Source organism: Trachypithecus francoisi, unplaced genomic scaffold (assembly GCF_009764315.1).
Source record: "Trachypithecus francoisi isolate TF-2019V2 unplaced genomic scaffold, Tfra_2.0 Lachesis_group11, whole genome shotgun sequence".
NCBI lineage: Eukaryota > Metazoa > Chordata > Mammalia > Primates > Cercopithecidae > Trachypithecus > Trachypithecus francoisi.
The window spans coordinates 102,959,028-102,985,311 of record NW_022681456.1 but is presented as its reverse complement, the minus strand read 5'-3'; the positions used below and the strand labels follow the sequence as shown (position 1 = coordinate 102,985,311).

The window sequence follows — 26,284 nt, the reverse complement described above, 5'->3', positions numbered from 1 at the left end:
ATTTTATTCTTTTAATTGGCATTGTTAAGTCACTATATATATGCTAGCTAGTCATGTTTTGCTTTCTCTTTAGGCATTTCATGATAGAACAGTAACTTCTTTGTTGGTATCAATTTAAATATATGTTTTATTGAAAACATTAGTTTCTTAAAATTCTTTTTGAAGTTTTCATCTCTTTCTCTCTCTTTTAACCTATGCTTTTTCTATTTGGTTCTCTGTATTCTGTTTCCTTGTCTGTATTTTTTTTTCTCCAAGACACGGGGTCTTGATCTGCCACCCAGACTGGAGTACAGTGATGTGATTATAGTTCCCTGCAGCCTCGAACTCCTGGGCTCAAACCATCTTTCCACCTCAGCCTTCCCATAGCTGGGACACTGTGCTCACCTCCTTGTCTGCAGTGCACCTGGCTCCTTGCCTGTATTTTTCATTGTTTGTTTACCTACTAGAAAAATAACACACACACATGCCCAAAATCTTAACATGATTTTAACTTGCATTTTTAGTACTTGTGGAGTGGAGAATATGAGCTTGAGCTTTAGAGTCAAATAGACATGAATTCTGATCGTGACTTGACAGTCTTCTAGTTTGTAAAATCTTATACTTTACAATTAAACTCAGAATCTTAGATTCTTCATTTATGAAATGGTTGTTATAGAGAGGATGAAAGTAAGTTGACACACAAAAAAATATATTTTACAGCACCTAGATCATAGTATGTACCAGGTCAGTGACAGTTCTCTCCCCTTTTTTCATTTCACTTAAGAGAAATTTGAGCTATTCTTTTTCGTCATTGATATGCTTTGGCTCTGTGTCCCCACCCAAATCTCATCTCGAGTTGTAATCCCCCCATGTCAACGGAGGGACCTGGTGGGAGGTGATTGGATTATGGAGGTGGTTCCCCCTGCACGCTGTTCTTGTGGTAATGAGTTTTCACAAGATCTTCTGGTTTAAAAGTGTCGCCCTTCCCATTCTCTGTCTCTCTTTCTCCTCCTGTCTTGTGAAAAAGGTGCCTGCTTCCCCTTTGCCCTCTGCTGTGATTGTAAGCTTCCTGAGGCATCCCCAGCCATGTGGAACTGTGAGTCAGTTAAACCTGCTTTCTCTCTCTCTCTCTTTTTTTTTTTGAGACGGGGTTTTGCTATTGTTTCCCAGGCTGGAGTGCAGTGGCGCGATTTCGGCTTACTGTAACCTCTGCCTCTTGGGTTCATGCGATTCTCTTGCCTCAGCCTCCCCAGTAGCTGGGATTACAGGCATGTGCCACTACACCTGGCTACTTTTTGTATTTTTAGTAGAGATGGGGTTTAGCCATATTGGCCAGGCTGGTTTGGAACTCCTGACCTCAGGTGATCCACCTGCTTCAGCCTCCCAAAGTGCTGGGATTGCAGGTTTGAGCCACCATGCCTGACGTAAACCTGCTTTCTTTATACATCACTCAGTCTCAGGTAGTATCTTTATAGCAGTGTGAGAATGGCTTAATAGAGTCATGTAAAAAAAGATATTTTAAAATGAAAACTATTCATTGTCTACATTCAGCACAAGTTTTAGGGTTATCTGATTCTAGCCCTGTTCACTGTCTTTGAGTTATTTTACATTTACAGCTCTTCATGTGTTGTAGGAACTGATAGACCTGAAATTCTGATTGACTCTGCACCTTTGGAAAAAAGCAGTTGTACCTCCATTTGCAATTTATTTCATTTGTTCACTGTCTATAAATTTGTCCTGTTTTAAATGATTTTTCTTTTGAAGTGGTTATAACATTTGCCTGGTTCCCTCAATGTATGAGTAGAATAAAATATTTAATATATATCTACTTTATCTCTGTGAGAGTCAAGATTTTATCTTCTTTTTGAAAATCATATTTTGATATTTAAAATATTTCCAAGAAATGTCTAAATGAAATTTTTAAAATAAATTGATTTATTGAACACCTTTGATGTACAGCACACTAATATTTTTGTCCTATTTGGAGTGTTGCAGTGGTGATATCAAACTACAAACAATGGCAAGTCTTCCCATGATATCTAACAACTAAGTACTTTAGATAATAATTTATTTATTTTTTATTATTTTAATACCAACGTGATATTCTCAGGGTGAAGTTTTCTGATATAAAGGATTGCTCTGTATCTTACATTACATAGTGTCTTGAATATGGTGCTACTCTATGATTGCATTTTGAATAAGTGATTAGATAAATGAATCCAATAAAGAAGACAGGCACTGTTTTCTTAAGTGTGTCATTATGTTCTATTGAGTTTAAAAAATTTCTTAAGGATCTAGTTTCCAGAGACTCAGGAGCCAAAAACTACCTCAGCAGGAACCTAACATTTTAAAATGATGTGTTTGAAACATACCACGTTAGCTTAAGGTGTGATATAACTTTTTTGTTCCACTTCAGAAATTGCATAGAATTTTGTTCACTCAGTGTGAGCAAGAGTTAAAAGAAAAAAGCCTTTCATTTTTAGATAGTAAATTTGGATAAAAGATACTATGATTTTGGAGTATTCCTCCCATATTCTTCAAGCGTTTTAGACTCCTTATATCATTTTTTATTATAGTTTACGTCATTAGTTTATTTCTACTTTCATTTATTTTTAGATGCTGTGAGATTTTCTTCTTGCTGTGATTTTTTTTTTTTTTTTTTTTTTTGAGACGGAGTCTCGCTCTGTCGCCCGGGCTGGAGTGCAGTGGCCAGATCTCAGCTCACTGCAAGCTCCGCCTCCCGGGTTTACGCCATTCTCCTGCCTCAGCCTCCGGAGTAGCTGGGACTACAGGCGCCCGCCACCTCGCCCGGCTAGTTTTTTGTATTTTTTAGTAGAGACGGGGTTTCACAGTGTTAGCCAGGATGGTCTCGATCTCCTGACCTCGTGATCCGCCCGCCTCGGCCTCCCAAAGTGCTGGGATTACAGGCGTGAGCCACCGCGCCCGGCCTGCTGTGATATTAAAGAAGCAGTGGGGAATGAACTTTTTTTAATTTTACTTTTTAAATTTTTTATTTTTTTAATTTTCCCATTCAAAAAGTTATATTTATGTTTATATTATATAATTTTATGTTGACTATGCTAGCAAAAGATTACGAGGTCTGTTTCTCTGCATCTCTTTTAGAAATGGAAACAATTTTTTTTGTCATTTGCATAATTCTGAAATTTGATTATTGCAATTTGTAGTGTACAGGGTTATCCAAACAGCCCTCTGGAACACTGTTATTCCTCAAAGAAACAAGTAAGGGTGAGGTCTTTATTTATAGTATGCCAATAACTCTAGAAAATAATAAAAAATAACTAAAATGGTAGAAATTTTATCAACAATATAATCATTTTATTAAGGGAGTGATCATTTCTATTTCCTGTGTTCCTCCATCTTGGCTTTTTAAAAGCTATTATATATTTTTCCTTCAATTTCCAACCTAGATGTCTTAGATACATCCTAAAATCCATTCTATTACATCTATATATCTATACATATAATATATAAACATATACATTATATATCAAGGGTCATTTCCTGTAAGGAACCCTTCCTTGGGTTAGAAACAATGATTTTCTAAACACTGACTTTCACTGTTTTCTGTAAATTTTAAAAGAAATGTGTACGCTTAGTTTCAATTTTTTTTTAGTAACAGATCTTCATATTTAGATATGCAATTTGTATCTCCATAAGCACTTGCAAATTTTTGGTTTCCATAACAGTGACTTCCCTACATGAGTGATTTTCAAAGATGTCAACAATGAGCATTGAATAGGAAGATGTGGGTTCAACAACATAGACCTGAAAATACATTTGGGGATCAGAGGTGAAATGACAGTTTACGAAAGCAGGTAGTCACCAGCCTCTAATGTACCTAAAAGATGAAAGAATGGAATTAAAAACGAGGACCTGCTTTGGATAATAGGATGTTTGAATGAAAATTAAAGGCCAAAACTATTTTCTGAGTTACAAGTTACAAAAATCATTATTTTATTGGCATATTCCTCTTGAATTATTTTAATCATTAACAGATAAACAGGTTTATTTTTTGGAGTATAGGTAAAATTGCATGGCTATTTTTACCCATTTCTTATTTAGAATTAACCAGAGTTATTATGTTTATGTAAAATGAAACAGAAATGACCACAAACAGAATTACTGGAAAAAATAATTGCATACTGTTTGGAAACTTGGTGCTCCTTCGCCTGTGTCATGTTTTGACATAGCTTTTTGTGCTTTAGAGGAGGTCTGTCAATGAAAAATGATATGTCCAAGTGACTTGCTAGTTACCCTTACAAAGTTAAAAATGAAGAACTGCCATTCATTGCACTTCTGATTTGCTTTGTAGCTGTGAAGGAATATTGTGCTGACTCTGTATTCTCTAAATCTTAAAAAACCAAGGATTTCACATTTAAAATGAAGCAAATTGTATCTATACTCCTGTTTAAGCCTTAAAAGCAAGCAAACAAACAACATGTCCAAAGAAACGAAATTTTATAGTTTTCTACTTAAAAAATTTTTGGCTGTGTTTTCGTGGAAATAGGTGTTGTTGGGCACACCTGATTTCCTGCCTTTGAAGATTTTGGGCATGAGGACGGACACTATACAATTTTTAATAGACCAAAGAATACTGTAAGCACTTTGAAACTTAAAAAATTGTACCTTGACTAAGTCAGAAGATAATGTTTTACATACTAGAATTTGTAATTTTAAAATTATGTTTATAATTTCCCATTTATTAAGTACACACATTTAAAACATGTATACCATCATTACTATACAATAATATTTTGTGTCTATGTACGTGGACAGTATTTACCAGGACAGATTTTTTTTCTGGGGGTTGGATGTTATAGGGCAGTCACCTTAAATTAGTGAAGCTATGTGAATTGTAGCATAGCAAAAAATGTAGAGGTTTATCTGAAAAAAACCTAGTTCTCACTTAGAGGGAAATTATATGCTCTCTTTTCTTTTACAGATGCCATTCATTTGTTTTCTCATTTTATATTAAAATTTGGATTTGGATTATGAAACACTTAGTAAACATAGTATCAAATTCAACAACTTTCTGAAAATTCCTCTGATGCCTCATAAATTGAAAGTGCATATGAATAGTAAGCACTTTACATTCTACTTTCCATATGTCGTATTGGTCTGATTGGCAGGATGCCAGAAAGGCTTGCATCTCCAAATCTTGTGTTTACTGGTGTGTTGCTGATTGGGTTTTTTTTTTTTTTTCCACCAAAGCTAGTTGGCCCCTGTTAGTCTTTACTTTGAAGCTAGATCCTTTCCTATCTTATTAACCCAGAGCATGCTTTGATTAGGGGTTAATGTGACTCCTGGGGGTTGATTATTCCAGTTAGAAAGGATATTGAAACAAAAGTCTTTAGAAATATATTTTTAAGCAGGTATAGTTATTATTTTTTCTTTGTCATATTTAAAAATAACACACATGAATCTGCTATTTAACTTAAGAACTAGAGTGTTACCAATTTCATAATTTTTCTTCTATCCTATCTCTTTGCCTTTGTCCCTGGAGGAATCACTGTCCTCAATTTTATGTTAGCGTTTCCTTGATTTTGTAAAAAAACAAAAACGAAAACAACAACAAAAATTTGTGTGTTTGTGTGTGCATGCATATATATATATATATATATATATATATGAGCTTTGCTTGTTTATGTGCTTTATAAAAATGGGTTCATACTGTTCGAAATATTCAGGATTTATATTGTTAACCCAAATTTTTGTCTCTGAGATTCAGTCATGTTGTTTCATATATCTGTAGTTTCTTTATTTTCACTGCTAAATAATTGATTATGTTGCAACTCAGGTACCCATTTAATGTCAGTGAGTATTTAGGTTTTTGCCACTTTCTTGCTGTTATTAACAGTAACTGGTAGGAACATTCTGATATATATTTTTAGTGGTAGCAAGTCTTTCTTTATTTAGCAGTTTGCCTAGGGAAGGATTTTGTTGAGACCAAGTTATTTTTCCTCTGATGAGTAATTCTTTAGATGTGTGTTTTTTTAAATTATATAATTTCCCCTTTGCTATTTCCTCTTTAATTGTGACTTACAGAAAACCTTCAAGAAATGGACAAATAATTCCCATATATACTTCCTTCATTTTCTTCAAAGGTTAACATTTTACCTCATTTGCTTTATCATTTTCTTCTTTTTCCTTCTCATTTTTCTTATTCTTCTCAGTATTTATTTAGTGTTCTTTTTATTCTTACACTGAGGGCATTCAGTCAAGATTCTATGTCCCAAAGTTACTTGGGTTAGTTTTTTCCCCTCCCTCTCTCATACTGTGTTATGTGATCAGGTTATTCATTTGCAAGTTCATTTGTTGTTCTTTGTAATCTGTTTAGGATTTCTCATTCCCCTGCCTGTTGATTTTGTTTTTCTTTTATTGAGTATGTGAAACATTAACATGGTGCCAAAAGTTGAGAATTGTATTAAAACCTATATTCAGAGAAGAGAGATTTCTTGCCATTCATTTCTTATCTTTCCACCTCATTCCTATCTTCCACTATCCTGTTTGTTTTTGGTTTTATCCTTCATACATTTCCTTTACAGCAAATAAGTAGATGTGTGTATCTTTGTCTTTTCATATATTTAAGGGCCTTTTGTATGTTTTCATTTTGGCAAATCGTTCACATCTTTTGCTCATTTTACTATAGGATGTTTTTTATTCTCTTAACCTTTTTTTCCCCCTAGGTTTTAAATGTTCTTTATTTATTAGGAATATTGGCCCTTATCTGTGATACATGTTATACATATTAGTTTCTTTTTCTAACTTGTTAGTTGGTTTTTATATTTGTTTTGACAGAAAAAATATCTTATATATTCTGTAGTGAAATTAGTCAGTCTTTCCTTGTGTCGTATCTATAATCTAGCCATAGTTAGAATGCCCTTTCTTATGTCTAAGGTGAAGAAGAACTCACTTATGTTTTCTCCTAGAGTATATGATCTCATTATTAAACTGTTTAGATCCCTGATACTATTTGGAGTTTCTTTTTGTGTATGATATATGAGTTTAATTTTATTTAACACATTTTTTTCCCAAACAACTAATCAATGTTCTGTCACTGTTATATTAACAAGCCTATCTTTGACGCAGTGATTTGAAACGCTGCTTTTATCACATACTTGCTTCACACGTATTTGGATCTATTTTTGGAGTTTCTGATGTGTTCTTCTGATCTGTTAATTGTTGCACCAAATAATCTACTATCTTATTTATAGAGGTTCTATAACATAATTTAATACAGCAAATTTTGATAAATAGTAGTATGTTTTAATATAGTTTAATTTAGTAGATTTTAATAAGAGGGAATGGTATTCCCCATATAGCTTTTCTCTTTTAGTGTTGTTCTGTTCTTTCAAGTTCACTTTTTTAATGTGGCATTTAATGCCCATTTATCTAACTTCATTGTAAAAAACTTACTGGGATTGTATTAAGCCTATACGTTAATTAAGAGAGGACTAGGGATTTTTGTGATATTTAGATGTTCTGTCCTATTACAAGAGATATCTTTACCTTTGTTTAGGTCTATTTCTTTGTCTTTCAGGAGTGTTTTAAAGTTTTCTTCACATTTCTTGCTAAATTTATTCTTAAGTACTGTATTGTGTCTTTGTTGCAGTGAAAAATAGTTATTTTCTCTACAATTACATTCTCTAAATGGTTGTTTTTACATATGAATTATATTGGTTTCTGCTGGTTAAGTTTATGTCCTCTACTCTACTGAATGCTTTTATTATTAGAGTTAATTTTATATGTATTCTCATGATAGAAACATGAAATTGTTTTCACCTCTTTTCTGTTTTTATGGTGCTATTTCATTTCTCTTGTTTAATTGCATCGATTTGTGCCTTTAGTACAATGCTTAAAAGTTAGAGAGTTAGTAGGCATCCTTTTCTTATTCCTCATCTGTATGGAAACACCTTTAATCTTTTCCCATTAATTAAGGTGCTGCCTTTAGGGCTGAGGTTTATATATTTTATTATCTTAAGAAAGTATCCATCAGTTTCTATTTTCTGATTGTTTTTAACTGAAATGGGAGTTCAATCTTATCACAGGCCTTTCCAGAGTCTGGAGATAATCATACAGTTTTTCTTTTTAAGTTTGTTAATATGGAGTATTAATGAATTCTGTAATAGGTAACCAGTCTTGCATTCCTGCAGTAAGTTCTGTTGGTTCATTGCATATCATTTTAATATGGTGCTGGATTTATTTTGTTAATATTTTATTTAGAACTTATACTTCATTATCTATAAGTGATACTCTAATCTGAAAATCGTGAATTTTTCTGATTTTTAATGTCTTTGTAAGGTGTTACTATTAATGTTATGTTAATTGTAGTAATGCTAGTGAAGTTTTCCTTCATTTTCAGTGTTCTTCTCAATTTTAGAATATTGGGTTTATCTAGTGTTTGAATTTTTGATAGAAATCCCCTTGAAACAATCTGAGCCTAATGCTTTCTTTGTGGGGTAGTTGCCTAACTTTTTTTCCACAAGAAAATTTATTTTTGAAAGTTTAAAAAAATACTTAGATCAACTTTTAGAAACTACATTCTTTAGGAATTTTTTCATTTTTCTAAATGCTTTGGTTGATTTACTTAGCAGTCTGTAGAAGAACCTTATTACTTTCTTTTATTTATTATACTTTATGTTCTAGGGTACATGTGCACAATGTGCAGGTTTGTTACATATGTATACATGTGCCGTGTTGGTGTGCTGCACCCATTAACTTGTCATTTACATTAGGTATATCTCCCAATGCTCTCCCTCCCCCCTCCCCCCACCCCACAACAGGCCCCGGTGTGTGATGTTCCCTTTCCTGTGTCCAAGTGTTCTCATTGTTCAATTCCCACCTATGAGCGAGAACATGCGGTGTTTGGTTTTCTATTCTTGTGATAGTTTGCTGAGAATGATGGTTTCCAGCTGCATCCGTGTCCCTACAAAGGACATGAACTCATCCTTTTTTAAATCTGCGTAGTATTCCGTGGTGTATATGTGCCACATTTTCTTAATCCAGTCTGTCATTGACGGACATTTGGATTGGTTTCAAGTCTTTGCTATTGTGAATAGTGCCACCATAAACATATGTGTGCATGTGTCTTTATAGCAGCATGATTTATAATCCTTTGGGTATATACCCAGTAATAGGATGACTGGGTCAAATGGTATTTATAGTTCTAGATCCTTGAGGAATCACCACACTGTCTTCCACAATGGTTGAACTAGTTTACAGTCCCACCAACAGTGTAAGAGTGTTCCTATTTCTCCACATCCTCTCCAGCACCCGTTGTTTCCTGACTTTTTAATGATCGCTATTCTAACTGGTGTGAGATGGTCTCTCATTGTGATTTTGATTTACATTTCTCTGATGGCTAGTGATGATGAGCATTTTTTCATGTGTCTGTTGGCTGCATAAATGTCTTCTTTTGAGAAGCATCTGCTCATATCCTTTGCCCACTTTTTGATGGGGTTGTTTTTTTCTTGTAAATTTGTTTGAGTTCTTTGTAGATTCTGGATATTAGCCCTTTGTCAGATGAGTAGATTGCAAAAATTTTCTCCCATTCTGTAGGTTGCCTGTTTACTCTGATGGTAGTTTCTTTTGCTGTGCAGAAGCTCTTTAGTTTAATGAGATCCCATTTGTCAATTTTGGCTTTTGTTGCCATTGCTTTTGGTGTTTTAGTTATGAAGTCGTTGCCCATGTCTGTGTGCTGAATGGTACTGCCTAGGTTTTCTTCTAGGGTTTTTATGGTCTTAGGTCTGACATTGAAGTCACTAATCCATCTTGAATTAATGTTTGTGTAAGGTGTAAGGAAGGGATCCAGTTTCAGCTTTCTACTTATGGCTAGCCAGTTTTCCCAGCACCATTTATTAAATAGGGAATTCTTTCCCCATTTCTTGTTTTTGTCAGCTTTGTCAAAGATTAGATGGTTGTAGATGTGTGGTATTATTTCTGAGGACTCTGTTCTGTTCCATTGGTCTATATCTCTGTTTTGGTACCAGTACCATGCTGTTTTGGTTACTGTAGCCTTGTAGTATAGTTTGAAGTCAGGTATCGTGATGCCTGCAGCTTTGTTCTTTTGGCTTAGGATCGTCTTGGCAATGTGGGGTCTTTTTTGGTTCCATATGAACTTTAAAGTAGTTTTTTCCAATTCGGTGAAGAGAGTCATTGGTAGGTTAATGGGGATGGCATTGAATCTATAAATTACCTTGGGCAGTATGGCCATTTTCACGATATTGATTCTTCTTATCCATGAGCATGGAATGTTCTTCCATTTGTTTGTGTCCTCTTTTATTTCATTGATCAGTGGTTTATAGTTCTCCTTGAAGAGGTCCTTCACATCCTTTGTAAGTTGGATTCCTAGGTATTTTATTCTCTTTGAAACAATTGTGAATGGGAGTTCATTCATGATTTGACTCTCTGTCTGTTACTGGTGTATAAGAATGCTTGTGATTTTTGCACATTGATTTTGTGTTCTGAGACTTTGCTGAAGTTGCTTATCAGCTTAAGGAGATTTTGGGCTGAGACGATGAGGTTTTCTAAATATACAACCATGTCATCTGCAAACAGGGACAATTTGACCTCCTCTTTTCCTAATTGAATACCCTTTATTTCTTTCTCTTGCCTGATTGCCCTAGCCAGAACTTCCAACACTATGTTGAATAGGAGTGGTGAGAGAGGGCATCCCTGTCTTGTGCCAGTTTTCAAAGGAAATGCTTCCAGTTTTTGCCCATTCAGTATGATATTGGCTGTAGGTTTGTCATAAATAGCTCTTATTATTTTGAGATATGTTCCATCAATACCGAATTTATTGAGAGTTCTTAGCATGAAGGGCTGTTGAATTTTGTCAGAGGCCTTTTCTGCATCTATTGAGATAATCATGTGGTCTTTGTCTTTGGTTCTGTTTCTATACTGGATTACATTTGTTGATTTGCGTATGTTGAACCAACCTTGCATCCCAGGGATGAAGCCCACTTGATCATGGTGGATAAGCTTTTTGATGTGCTGCTGCATTCGGTTTGCCAGTATTTTATTGAGGATTTTTGCATCGATGTTCATCAGGGATATTGGTCCAAAATTCTCTTTTTTGTTATTGTGTCTCTGCCAGGCTTTGGTATCAGGATGATGTTGGCCTCATAAAATGAGTTAAGGGGGATTCCCTTTGTTTCTATTGATTGGAATAGTTTCAGAAGGAATGGTACTAGTTCCTCCTCGTACTTCTGGTAGAATTCGGCTGTGAATCCATTTGGTCCTGGACTTTTTTTGGTTGGTAGGCTTTTAATTATTGCCTCAATTTCAGAGCCTGTTATTGGTCTATTCAGGGATTCAGCATCTTCCTGGTTTAGTCCTGGGTGAGTGTGTACGTCCAGGAATTTATCCATTTCTTCTAGGTTTTCTAGTTTATTTGCATAGAGGTGTTTATAGTAGTCTCTGATGGTAATTTGTATTTCTGTGGGGTTGGTGGTGATATCCCCTTTATCATTTTTTATTGTGTCTATTTGATTTTTCTCTCTTTTCTTCTTTATTAGTCTTGCTAGTGGTCTATCAATTTTGTTGATCTTTAAAAAAACCAGCTTCTGGATTCATTGATTTTTTTGAAGGGTTTTTTGTGTGTCTATCTCCTTCAGTTTTGCTCTGATCCTAGTTATCTCTTGCCTTCTGCTAGCTTTTGAATGTGTTTGCTCTTGCTTCTCTAGTTCTTTTACTTGTGATGTTAGTGTGTCAATTTTAGATCTTTCATGCTTTCTCTTCTGAGCATTTAGTGCTGTAAATTTTCCTCTACACACTGCTTTAAATGTGTCCCAGAGATTCTGGTATGTTGTATCTTTGTTCTCATTGGTTTCAAAGAAGATCTTTATTTCTACCTTCATTTTGTTATGTACCTAGTAGTCATTCAGAAACAGGTTGTTCAGTTTCCATGTAGTTGAGCAGTTTTGATTGAGTTTCTTAATCCTGAGTTCTAGTTTGATTGCACTGTGGTCTGAGAGACAGTTTGTTACAATTTCTGTTCTTTTGCATTTGGTGAGGAGTATTTCACTTCCAACTATGTGGTCAGTTTTGGAATAAGTTCGATGTGGTGTTGGGAAGAACGTTTATTCTGTTGATTTGGGGTGGAGAGTTCTGTAGATGTCTATTAGGTCCTCTTGGTGCAGAGTTGAGTTCAATTCCTGGATATCCTTGTTAACTTTCTCCCTTGTTGATCTGTGTAATGTTGACAGGGGGGTGTTGAAATCTCCCATTATTATTTTGTGGGAGTCTAAGTCTCTTTGTAAGTCTCTAAGGACTTGCTTTATGAATCTGGTCCTCCTGTATTGGGTGCATATATGTTCAAGATAGTTAGCTTTTCTTGTTGAATTGATCCCTATACCATTATGTAATGGCCTTCTTTGTCTCTTTTGATCTTTGTTGGTTTAAAGTCTGTTTTATCAGGGGCTAGGATTGCAACTTCTGCCTTTTTTTGTTTTTCATTTGCTTGGTAGATCTTCCTCCATCCATTTATTTTGAGCCTTTGGGTGTGTCTGCACGTGAGATGGGTCTCCTAAATATAGCACACTAATGGGTCTTGACTCTTTATCCAATTTGCCAGTCTGTGTCTTTTATTTAGAGCATTTAGCCAATTTAAATTTAAGGTTAATATTGCTATGTGTGAGTTTGTTCCTGTCATTATGATGTTAGCTGGTTATTTTGTTCGTTAGTTGTTGCAGTTTCTTCCTGACATCGATGGTCTTTACACTTTGGCATGTTTTTGCAGTGACTGGTACCTGTTGTTCCTTTCCATGTTTAGTGCTTCCTTCAGGAGCTCTTGTAGGGTAGATCTGGTGGTGACAAAATCTCTCAGCATTTGCTTGTCTGTAAAGGATTTTATTTCTCCTTCACTTATGAAACTTAGTTTCGCTGGATATGAAATTCTGGGTTGAACATTCTTTTCTTTAGGAACGTTGAGTATTGGTCCCCACTCTTTTCTGGCTTGTGGAGTTTCTGTGTAGAGATCCACTGTTAGTCTGATTCCCTTTGTGAGTAACCCGACCTTTCTTGCTGGCTGCCTTTAATATTTTTTCCTTCATTTCAACTTTGGTGCTCTTCTCGAGGAGTATTTTTGTTGAGTTTTCTATATTTCCTGAATTTGAATGTTGACCTGCCTTGCTAGATTGGGGAAGTTCTCCTGGATAATATCCTGCAGAGTGCTTTCCACCTTGGTTCCATTCTCCCCGTTACTTCCAGGTACACCAATGAGACGTAGATATGGTCTTTTCACGTAGTCCCATATTTCTTGGAGAGTTTGTTCATTTCTTTTTACTCTTTTTTCTGTAAACTTCTCTTTTCACTTCATTTCATTCATTTGATCTTCAATCACTGATCTTCCATCCTGTAGATTGAAATCGGTTACTGAACCTTGTGCATTTGTCACGTAGTTCTTGTGTCATGGTTTTAATCTCTATCAGGTTGTTTAAGGGCTTCTCTACATTGGTTATTCTAGTTAGCCATTTGTCAAATCTTTTGTCAAGGCTTTTAGTTTCTTTGTACTGAGTTCGTACTTCCTTCTTTAGCTCGGAGAAGTTTGATTGCCTGAAGCCTTCTTCTCTCAACTCGTGAAAGTCATTCTCCGTGCAGCTTTGTTCCGTTGCTGGCGAGGAGCTGTGTTTCTTTGGAGGGGGAGAGGCGCTCTGATTTTTATAATTTTCAGCTTTTTTGAACTACTTTTTCCCCATCTTTGTGGTTTTGTCTGCCTTTGGTCTTTGATGATGGTGATGTAAAGATGGGGTTTTGGTGTGGATGTCCTTTCTGTTTATTAGTTTTCCTTCTAACAGTCAGGACTCTCAGCTGCAGGTCTGTTGGAGTTTGCTTGAGTTCCACTCCAGACCCTGTTTGCCTGGGTATCAGCAGCAGAGGCTGCAGAAGAGTGAATATTGCTGAACAGCAAATATTGCTATCTGATCATTCCTCTGGAAGCTTCGTCTCAGGGGTGTACCCAGCCGTGTGAGTTGTGAGGTGTCAATCTGCGCCTAGTTGGGGATGTCTTCCAGTTAGGTTACTCAGGGATCAGGGACCCATTTGAGCAGGCAGTCTGTTCGTTCTCAGATCTCAAACTCCATGCTGGGAGAACCACTGCTCTCTTCAAAGCTGTCAGACAGGGACATTTTCATCTGCAGAGGTTTCTGCTTCCTTTTGTTTGGCTATGCCCTGTCCCCAGAGGTGAAGTCTACAGAGGCAGGCAGGCCTCCTTGAGCTGTGGTGGGCTCCACCCAGTTGGAGTTTCTTGGCCACTTTGTTTACCTACTTAAGCCTCAGCAGTAGCGGGCGCCCCTTCCCCAGCCTTGCTGCTGACTTGCAGTTAGATCTCAGACTACTGTGCTGGCAATGAGGGAGGCTCTGTGGGCATGGGATCCTCCCAGCGAGGCGCGGGATATAATCTCGTGTGCCGTTTCCTAAGACCCTTGGTAAAGTGCACTATTAGGGTGGGAGTAACCCGATTTTCCAGGTGTTGTGTGTCATGGTTTCCCTTGGCTAGGAAAGAGAATTCCCTTCCCCCTTGCACTTCCTGGGTGAGGCAATGCCTCGCCCTGCTTCGGCTCTTGCTCGTTGGGCTGCACCTACTGTCCAGCACCCACTATCTGAGAAGCCTCAGTGAGATGAACCCTGTACATCAGTCAGAAGTGCAGAAATCACCTGTCTACTGTGTTGCTAACGCTGGGAGCTGGAGACTGGAGCTGTTCTTATTCAGCCATCTTTGCACCACCCAATGTTACTACTTTCTAGTTTCTTCTATTATAATAGCTATATTCTCCTTATCATTTAATTTTGTATATTTGAGTTCTTTCCCTTTTATTGTTAGCTACGATTTTGTTTAATTTTCATTTGAAATCCAGGATTTTGAATAGTTATATTTACCCTTTTTTAATCTACTTCAGTGATTGCAGTATTTTTATTATTTTCCTTATTCTACGTTTTAAATTTTCTTTTTTGTTTCTTTTTTAGTTTGAGCTGGGAATTTAATTTATTTTTTGATTGAAGTGTTCCAGGGCTATGAAGTTTTGTTTCTAATCACTGCTTTAAATGTTTCCCATTTATTGTTATGCAATAGTTTGTCACTATTTCTTAAAAATCTTGTAGTATCTTAACAATGGAAAATTAGAATTATTTTGTGCTTGGGTGAATAATGGGATAGATGTGAAAAGATTTCTAGAAAAGCTTGTTTTGAATGTTGCCAACTTATAACTTCAGTGACAACTTCCATTTACTGAATGCTTACCATGTACCTGTCACTGAGCTAGGTGGTTGGTATACATTATCTCATTTAAGCTGTACAACATCATTTTGAGCTACCTATTATTTCCCCATTTTCACAAGAGGAAACTTTGGCTTAGAAGGGTTATTGTAATTTGCCTAAGGCTGCATAATGCATAAATTGTTAATGTTTAAATTTGAATCCATTTCTGACTCTAATGCCTATGGCTTTTACCTAGAGAATAATATTGTGAGGTCACAGAGGTACTGAAGAAACGTGGCATAGTCAGGGAATGTTAGTAATACTGTGTGACTGGAGTGAAGTTAGCACTTAGTGGTATCATTTCTGGCTTGAGCAAATGGTTTTTTGAGGTATTATTAACTAGATGGAAAACATGAAGCAAAACAGGTCTATATAAGATGATAGGCAGGTTTGGTATATCTGTTGGACACCTGAATGAAACTATCTGGTAGTAAGGTGAGTATAGATCTAGATTTCTGCAGAGTGATTTATACCGGAGATGTATTGAGTATCATTAGCTTAGAGGTGGTAATTTAAATAATGGGTTTTGAAAGTGGTAATCCAGAATATTCTGTGCAGTGAGAAGATCAGCAGATATATGAAATAATGAAACTTGAGGTTTATTGGAGAAAGAGCCTGAAAAGGAATCAAGAAAATGGTAGTCAAAATGTTAGGTAGAAATATAGGAGATCTTGTGTAACAGGGACCAAAGGAGGAGTTTTAAGAAAAATGGAGGGTCATCATCATGTTCTCTGAAGAACTGAAGAAAGATAAGATCAGATGTGTTTATTTAATTTAATAGCATCTGATATGACAAATAGTATCTTAAATCCAGTGGAGTGATGAAGATTGGGTCGAGGAAGAAGAAAATGGCGACAGGGGTTATGAACTGTTCAGTAATTTGGTTATGAAGAAAAAGGGTCATAGTACAGTACTAGTTAGTATGTGACTCTGGGTACCTTCATTCCCTCTCTCTACTGTTCTCCTTCAACCTCTCCCTTTCATCTCTTTCTTTTCCTCTTTTCTTTCTTACTTGCTCCCACTCTTTCTGTATTCTACTCACTTTCCCTCCTTTCTCCCTAATATGATACACTTGAACATTTAATGTTACAGGAGAAGAATTTAACTTGGGACAGCATGACATCTTATCTTATGCCTATAAATATGAATAACATACATAAATATTGATATAGGTGTTAGATCAGAATGAAACTGTTAATAGTTTCTTGAATACAGGATCACAGCCACATATATACCTTTAAATAAACATACTTGCTTAATAAATTTTAATAATATTCTTTAAATATTATTTATTTAAAATAATAATATAATATCAACACTGTACTAAATGCTTTACATGTTTTCCACAATTTAAACCTTATCAGCAAAATCTCTGCCCATTTTATAGATGAGGACACTGAAGCACAGAGAAGTTAAGTAACTTGTCCATTGTTCTATACCTGGTATGGTAGTGTGGTTCTAGAGTCTATGTTCTTAACCACAAGGCTGTATTCCTTCTCTGTCCACTATACTAGTTATATTAGTAATATTTTTGTTGTAAATTATGATACAGAATTAGAAGTGGAAATATTTTGACGTTTTGAAGAAATCTCTTTCACTATTATACTTGTATAGAATAGTGAAGATTAGAAAAACATAATTTCTGAAGTAGGGACACCAAGTACAAACATGAATTAAAATTTCACTTTTCTGTATTTGAGTTAAAGAATTGAAATGCCTGGCCGGGCGTGGTGGCTCATGCCTGTAATCCTAGCTCTTTGGGAGGCCGAGGCGGGTGGATCAGCAGGTCAGGAGGTCAGGAGGTCGTGACCATCCTGGCCAACATGGTGAAACTCTGTCTCTACTAAAAATACAAAAAGTTAGCTGGGCTTGGTGGTGAGCGCCTATAATCCCAGCTACTTGGGAGGCTGAGGCAGGAGAATTGCTTGAACCCAGGATGTGGAGGTTGCAGTGAGCCGAGACTACACTATTGTACTCCAGCCTGGGCGACGGGGTGAGACTCCGTCTTAAAAAAAATAAAAAAGGAATTGAAATGCCTGGCCAGGCGTGGTGGCTCATGCCTGTAATCCCAGCACTTTGGGAGGCTGGGGCATGTGGATCATGGGGTCAGGAGATCGAAACCATCCTAACTTGGTGAAACCCTGTCTCTATTAAAAATACGAAAAGTTAGCCGGGTGTGGTGGCAGGTGCCTGTAGTACCAGCTACTCCGGAGGCTGAGGCAGGAGAATGGCATAAACCCGGGAGGCAGAGGTTGCAGTGAGCTAAGATCGCACCACTGCACTCCAGTCTGGGCAGCAGAGCGAGACTCTGTCTCCAAAAAAAAAAAAAAGGCTACGGGTGAAGCTAGACTATATTATATAGTATGACACATAATGTCTCGAAAATGCAATATTGCTACCTAATAAAAATGTATTTAAGATAATTGAATTCTTAGAATATCAATCACAAATTGATGTATTTGTTATTTTGTTTATATCTAACAGCCTTATAAATGTCTTTCTTCAGGGAAACATGCAATTTCCATTGTGAACTGCCTTCCAGAGTTTATGATAGAACTTCACTGACGTTGCTACTGATGCCAATGTGGAATAAAGGTCTTTATAGTTTAGAAAGTCAAAATGTATGAATGGGCTGTACCAAAAAATGACTCACTTTCCTTAAATTTTAACACACCTAGTACAGACTTATTTGAATTTTTAGAAAGAACATTTGAAAATCAAGTAATATATGTACGACCTGTTTATCTTGCTCATATCCGTACTTTTGTCCTATGTCATACTTGATATTTGGGTTTCCTTTCAGAACTTTTATATTTGAGCTCTAATCACAATCTAATTTTTTTAAGCTAGTTGAAAAAGAAAAATTATTATTTTTCTGTATGGACAATTCAGCAAACTTAAATTGACTTTATTTTAGCATGAAAATTATTTTATTTGTCACAAAAGAAGACCTTAATGCAGATATTGTTGGATTAGTTGTTTCAAAGTAATTGATTTTTTCCCTTACTCATTTTATTGTTATAAATATTAATTGGTTGACTTGCCTACCGAGTCGTAAAGCCATTGAGTACATGGGTGCATCTGTATCGCTCACTGGTGTCTCTTCAGTCCCTAATGCCTATGACTGGCACTGGTAGGCACTCTAGTGCTTTTTAAAAAATTAATTCGGTTTTTCTGAATGAAATGAATGAATATATTATATATATAATATATATATTTTCTCATATATATGATATACTCATATGTATATATGAGTATTTTCTCTATGCTAGAAATGTGCTTCTTATGGCACTATTACACTAAGACTTTATAAAACTGTTTTGTTTGCCTGGATCTTACATAGAAATGTCATGTTAAATTAAAAACACTAGTTTTACCTCTTAGCGATTAGGCCCTGAGAAATAGTCATAGAATCCTGATTTTTCACTCTCATTGCTTTTACTTTCCTTACTTTTCTCTTTTACTCTATTTCAGCTTTCTTCCCTTCAACCTGTTTTCTCTTTAATAATCCTATCCTTTTTGTTATTGTTTTTTATTTTTTTAGTATCTGGAGTCCATCTTTCACCATCTTCTCCTGAGATTGTACTGGACCATGACCACTCTTCTGCCATTGGCTGCCTCTCTTCTGATGCCATTATTTCATCACCAGAGAATACACCAGAAAATAGCATTATGAGTCAGACTATTCCTAAAGCACAGGTAAAGACAAGCATATTTTTAAAGGAGATGTGCACTTAAAAAATTGCCTGCTAATTTAATTGATGTTTTTTAAGTTTCTTTTTCAGCCAATTTGTCTAAAAGAAGTATTTCTGCAATAGAGATTCTAATTTTGAGGCTAATACGTAGAATTCAAAAAAACTAGATAATATGTTTGTGTTTCGTGGCACAATTGCAAAATATTTAAGTAGCCTCAGTTACCAAAGTATGATTTGCGTATCTTTTATTAAACTTTACCTGGCCTTGCATTTCAAATCTTGAACTTGAAAAGGGAAAATAATACAAAGAAGAATAAGTATTTCTCTTTTTAGCAAATCTTACCACATGTTTTCAGGTATACAAGCAACTATTTCAATTTTAGAGTAAAAACCAAAAATATAGCAGTTATGAGGTTTATTCATTCAAATATTTTTTAAACCAAGCATTTATGCTAGCTGCTGGAGGTAGTCCCAATTTCTAAAGTGTTGTACACAATTTTGAGTCACCTGTTAATTTTGCGAGACAGTGATGATCAATAGAGGTCATTGATAAATTTCAGAGTTCAATTTACAGTTTAAAATATAAACAAATTCTAGGTCTGTGTGTAAATTTTAAGAACTATTAACAACCAGATATGTCTATCTTTATTCATACATTTTCTAGTGTAGGAAAAAGTTTTAAGTCTTTTAGTGCATTGGTAGCAAATTAAGGAATACATTAGATTTCAAAATTAAGAGGAAATTTTGTTTCTTACAACAAAGATTGGGTTGTTGTAACAGTTTGAGGTCTTCTCTTGATTTACTTAAAGGGTGAAATAATTTCAGAACCTTTTCAACAACTTAATTTCCAAATGTGGTTTCTAGTGCCCTTTGGATGTTTTCATTATTGGTATAGTGTAAACTTTCCTCTCTTGTATATATTTTTTTTTTTTTTGTAATGTGGTTTAGATTCAGCAATCAACACACACTCATCTGGATATCTCACTTTTTCCATTGGGTTTAACTGATGAAAAAAGTAATGGAGCAATTGCCCTTGTGGATGATTCTGAGGATCCTGGAGCCAATGTATCTAACATACAGCTTCAGCAAAAAATTTCAAGTCTGGAGATTAAACTCAAAGTATCTGAAGAAGAAAAACAGAGAATTAAAAAGGTATATTTAAATTTGCCTAAAAAATATTTGATTTGCAAATATTAGAAATTTGATATAATCTCAAACTCTGATTAAAAACTCATCAGAGGAAGAAGATACTTTTCTCCCTTGGCTGTAGGTTTAAAACAGTCATGAGCTAATCACTTGGAAAAGCCTTTGATGAGAAATGTATTTTACATATGTACTTTTAAAGATATGAATATGTTTTACTAGGTTTTTTCTAACTGTTGCTTTCTTTTTTTGGTTTATTTTTATTTACTTTGAAAGCAGATAATATTGTATTTCTTATGAAGAGGCGAAATTTTGTGACATCAACTTTTCCCTATGGGAAGTTAGGCATCATGGGATATTTGACAAGAGTACTTAGGTATACAGCCATTTTAGTAAATTCTTTACTTATGCGTTCTTCCCTGTGAATATATCTGTCAAAAGAGCTTACCATATTTATAGAAAGTGTATCTAGAAATAGATTATGTTGATGAAATTAGTTGAGGTGCTCATATTCATTTGTTGGAATGAGTAAATGTTATGTCCATGTTTGATATTGTCCTAGAAATTAGATGAAGCATACAGTTTATAATATTGTTAGATTTTAAGCCATACTTCCCGTGGATTCTTTCTCTGACAAATGTTTTCTGATACGTTCATTGAAAAAACTAAATATATTTTAAGCCATTAAATATTACAAAGCTTGTATTTGGATTTTTGTTTTAGGATGTGGAATCATTGATGGAAAAGCATAATGTCTTAGAAAAAGGCTTTCTAAAAGAAAAAGAGCAAGAGGCCATTTCTTTTCAAGATAGATACAAAGAACTTCAGGTAAGAAAATTGAACTTAAAATTTAAAATGTAAGCCTTTTGATGAAGCATGTGCTATAATTTCCAAAAGTACATAATGAGTATCTTATGAATGAAGAATCAGTACTTGCTTAAATATATAAAACTGACTAACATGGGTTAAATTAATGGGAAGACGCCCATTTTGAAAAATATGAGTTTGTGAGCAGCCCCGAGGATTAGTAGTTTGAGGTTCAAACAATTTGGTAAGAAATACTCTGTTTCTAATGGATACATTTTGGGAACTGCTTATTCTAATTTTTGTTATAATAATTACATTTGAATTACATTTAGAATCGTGTAATCCAGAACTGAGATATTTAACTTTTCAAAATAAATTGTCTCCTTTTCTCCTTCCTAAATTTCCTTATGTATTTATTCTACAGTCTAACTTAACACAGTAAATGACAACTCCTTCCTGTTAATTGCTAAGACTAAAACTTGCACATTCGTTTTTGTACTTAATCAATGTCTGTTTCTTTAGCAGGATTTGTTGGCTGTACCTTCAGAATATCCAGGTTTCAACCGTTTATCATCATGGTCACCACTGTCAACATATTGTATATTATCATTATTTCTCCCTTGTGTTACTAAAGTATATTCTTACTAGTCTTTTGCTTTTGTCACTGCCCACGCGCAGACCATTCCCCCCATTGCAGCCACTGTGATCTGATTGAAACTTAAAGCTGGTCATGTCATTCTTCTGTTCTAAAACCTTCGGTGGCTTCTTATCTTACCCACACTAAAAGCCAAGTCCTTAAACTGGTTTTCAAGGCTCTGTGTTCCCTTATGTCCCTTCTTCCTGTCTTTTCCTTGCCTCTTTTTCCTCAGTCATTTTTCTTTTTCCTAATATCCAGAGTACTCAGATTTCCTCAGATACCTGCATGGTTTTCTTCATAGCCTTCAAGTCTCTGTTCAAGTGTTACCTTATCAGATAAGGCTTTCCAGACAATGCTGACATCCTCTTCATCCACCTTATCATAGTCTTCTTTATTTTTCTTCCTAGCACCTTTTACATTTGACAAATCATATATTTATTTGTTTATTTGCCTGAATCACTGTAATAGTCTCATAAGTGGTCTTCTAGCTTCCACTCTTGTTCTTTTCCATCATGAGTTTTTAATTCAGCAGGTAAGAGTAGTGTTTTAAAAATGTAAATCAAATCAGATCCCAGACTCAATTCCTATTTTCTTTCCAATATACATTTTCAAGCTTCTCCAGTTTACCCTCAGGTATTTATTTACACCAAGCTTTACAATAAGGTATAGGTGAATGTGTGAGTATATGTGGGGAAGGACATTCTTTGCCTGTTGGAGTAGTATGATCCATGATTCACTCACATATCCCTGCCTGGAATGTTGTTCCTCCTGTAGAGTAGTTTTTTAAAAATACAAAACTTGGAAATAAGGAAAAATGCAGGCAGTGTGTCTTTTCAGCGTTTGTGATGACATTGTTTAATGTGCCCACCTCAGGCGTACTTAGGAGAATGTACTTTATTTGACTCACTGTTTACTCTTGAATAAGTCTCAGATGTAGTGAAGTTACATGTTAATTTATAGAATTTTTTCCCCCTGAAGAGATGCAAATAATTCTGTTTGTTAGAAAAGATAACTTCAGAGAATATAATTAATTGCCCTGTAGGATATTAACAAGTTTTATCTCTAACCTAGTGCTTTTAGTCTAACACTCCATGTTATTAACTTTCCTATCTAAATCTTGTTCCTTAAACGCTGTTTGAACCAGTCTTAGCATCTTATTCATTCGGTCTTACAGGATATTAACCAGTTTTGTCTCTAACCTAGTGCTTTTAGTCTAACACTCCATTGTTAAATTTCCTATATAAATCCTGTTCTTCAAATGCTTCTTGAACCAGTCTTAATGTCTCATTCATTCAGTCTTAAATGATTAATTCATTAGTAAATGAACAAAATAAATCTTTGGTATATCTTCAATTTGTATTTACATGAGTCAGATTAACTTTTTGAAAATTATACTTTTAACAGCTCTCACTGAACTCTAGCTTCCTTCTGATATTTGCTCAAATGCTACTCTTGTAGAGGCTTTTCTTAATCATGCTGTATAAAATAAGGTCCTGTGTACTTGCTCAGCATTCCCTAGCCCTTTTTATTTTTTTCTTTCCCATACCACTTATTCCTACCTGTTGTTTTATTTTGATTTGTTTATTTTCTGCCTTTTCTCCATTACAGTGTAAGTTTCTTCAGATTAAGAACTTTTCCTTGCCAGTAGTACCTGGCATATAGTGCATGTTCAATGAATACTGTTGGATGAATCAGTAGATGAACTAATATCATGCACCCTGCTCCCCAAGGACTAACTACATTGTGTACAGCCACACTTACTGACCTCATCCTTGGACTTGTGGTGCTTATTAAAAGGCATAGTACTGAATAATGAGGTAACTGTGTTTTTTTGTCTCCATTGAATGACTTATTCTGGACCCTTTAGTGAGACATACATCTTTGAGAATTCAGTTTTTCCATCTATAAATGGGAACAGTAACATATCAGAGAGACTATATAAAACCTAACATATATCACTTTGGGTTGTTTTTACATTAATGACTAATATAAATGCTATCTGGCATTATCATTGTTGTCTCACTGCATTTACTATTAATAGTCATAATCTAGGAGTGATGACTTGAGTCTTCAAAGCTAGTTCATTTTATAGGAATCTGTACTTTCAAAGAAAACTTTTTTCAGATGACTTCATTTTAGGACCAATAGGCTTCTCTCTCCTTTTTATAGCATGGGAATAAAAGAGTAACTTATGGAGTGTTAAACACCTTGGCTAAATAAATTATAGAAAAATGTACCAGGAGGTCTCATAGCCAAATCGAAGTTAAAGTAGGCATACTGTTCAGTTTATATGTCACCGTACCATCCATCTCTGAGGAAAGGATTTCTGTCCTCAGTTCCTTCTGTTCATTTCATGTGCCAATTCTTTGTTTTTTATTTGGTTATCGTATTTTTAGTTCTAAAGTTTCCATTTGGCTTTCCTTCATATATTCCATTCTGTGCTGAAACTTTCTATTCTGTTTGTTTCAAGCATGTTCATAATTCCCTGCTGAAGCATTTTTATTATGGTTGCTTTAAAATCCTTGTTAGGAAAGTATCATCTCAGTGTTACCGTTGGTAGTATTTTCTTGCCCAAGTTGAGATTTTCCTGATTCTTAGTATCATGAGTGTTTTTTAATTATATCCTGCATATTGTGGGTATTTTGTATGACACCTTGGATCTTATTTAAATCTTGTATTGTAGCAGGCCTCATCTGATACTGTATAGTTTGGGAAAAGATTAACTATTTTGTTAATGTGAGGTGCAAGTAAAATGACAAGTTCTCCACTCAGCCCTCTTTGATACCCTGGATAGGAAGGATACCGCCTTACTCCTGGGATAAAGTGGGATTTCAGGGCTCCCACAGGCCTTAGCAGATGCGTCCCTGGCTGGGTGGGGGAGAGGCACCTTTTTACTGTTCCACGGGTGCCTTACCATGAGATTAGGGGTGACCTTGTTACCTCTGGATAGTTATAAAAGTTCTAGCTTCCCATTCAGCTTCCTCTGACACAGGAATGGAGGGTGAGAGAGTTTTTTTCCTTTTGGATGGGGATAGAAGTCCTAAAACTGTCTTCACAACCACTTGGTTTTCTCTGATACCACATCAAGGTCATCTATGGGCACTTCATTGTTGCTGTGCAAGAGTGGAAATCTAGGCTCGGTACTTGGCCTTTTGTGACAGAGGTGGTTTAAAAATAAAGGTGAAACTTGGAAATAAGGAAAAAGGTGAGCAGTGTATCTTTTCAGTGTCCTATGGGGACATTATTCAATAGGCCTACACTATGACTATTTAGAAGAAGGTATTTTGTTTGAGTCATTGGTTACTATTGATTAAAAGTTTCAAAGTTAGGGCCTTTTTTTTTTTTTTCGTGGTATTCGGTTGGTGTGCGATGTTTATTGTCTAAAAGCTTTCTGTCTTGCTAGATTGTGCCTTTCATGGCCCTTTTGCTACAGAGGATTGGCTTTTATTGGGGCTTTTGTGCCTATTGGTGTTTCCTGGTTGCTGGCTGTTCCACTCCCTAGTTTGGGATATATGAGGCTAAAAGAAAACTCACAGAACTTACTGCTTCGTCATTCCTTGGATTCCCAGGTCCCTAGTAGATCTGCCTTCCTTCTACGTTCCGGAATCCTCTTACATTAGTTTTAATAAAATGTCCAAACTTTTTAAATGTATTTATTGACAGAAATAGGGAAAAGTGTGTCTTTTTAATTTTAATCTGAAAGTGGGATAGAAAGCAACCTTTTAAATTTTAGGTATTCGTTGCTGTAGCTACATCAGGAAATTGATATCAAAACATTATTTTGAAACAGGTAACTTTGAGTCAGTTTTTTTAGGGGGGTGGGGGAAACAGGTTAATGAGCCCCCATGGAGTCATTCTAGATAGAGGAAGGATGGATAAAAATATATGGATAATTCAAAATGGGAGATAATACATAAATCTTTTTATCTGCTTTATATTTACTAAGTTTGTGCATATATATGAGTATGTGTTAGATATTTTGAAAGAGTATTTTCAACAAAAACATTTACATTGTGCTGTAAATACCTGATTCAGGAAGAATTTAGAAATCTTAGGCTTCCCTATTTGACCTTTCTGCAATCCAGTTCTTTCTGAGGGTTATGGACTTTTTTTTTTCCAAACTAACACAAAGTTGTTTCTACCTAATAATTTCTTAGGAATAGGAGATGTGATTAAATTTGTGAGTGTCAAAGGAGGCTACTGTATGTTAAATATCTATAGGATGAAATATTAGCAAAGTGAGTTTTTAAATAGTGATATGGTTTGGCTGTGTCCCCACCCAAATCTTATCTTGAATTGTAGCTTTCATAATTCCCACATGTTGTGGGAAGGACCTAATGGGAGATAATTGAATCACGGGGGTGTGTCTTTCTTGTGCAATTCTCATGATAGTAAATGTCTCATGAGATCTGATGGCTTTATAAAGGGAAATTTCCCTGCACAAGTTCTCTTCTCTTGTCTGCTGCCATGTGAGATGTGCCTTTTACCTTCCGTCATGATTGTCAGGCCTCCTCAGCCAAGTAGAACTGTTGAGTCCATTAAACCTCTTTCTTTTATAAGTTGCTTAGTCTCGGGTATGTCTTTATCAGCAGTGTGAAAATGGACTAATACAAACAATGAATATATATATTAAATTTCTTGTTTGGATTTATGGTCTGCCAGTCATCCTCTAGATAATTGAGTCTTATTTATGACATATTTTCTGTAGAATATGGCAACTTTTTAATATCAAGGTATCTAACATAT

The 26,284-nt window shown here is 35.4% G+C and overlaps 1 protein-coding gene across 16 annotated transcripts in view; it reads left to right on the top strand.

Moving 5' to 3' along the window:
• CCDC91 (coiled-coil domain containing 91) overlaps positions 1-26,284 on the top strand; it is a 367,727-nt gene that overhangs the window by 97,401 nt on the left and 244,042 nt on the right. For 12 of the 16 annotated variants that reach the window (XM_033222559.1, XM_033222553.1, XM_033222558.1 and 9 more), the window contains 3 exons: positions 18,801-18,955; positions 19,900-20,103; positions 20,818-20,922. In XM_033222559.1, coding sequence (XP_033078450.1) covers positions 18,929-18,955; positions 19,900-20,103; positions 20,818-20,922 — 336 coding nt within the window. In that variant the 5' untranslated portion in view covers positions 18,801-18,928. Of the gene's footprint in view, positions 1-15,516; positions 15,692-17,740; positions 17,852-18,800; positions 18,956-19,899; positions 20,104-20,817; positions 20,923-26,284 lie in introns of those variants that run through there. The other 4 variants (XM_033222555.1, XM_033222556.1, XM_033222557.1 and 1 more) reach the window with 3 other exon arrangements.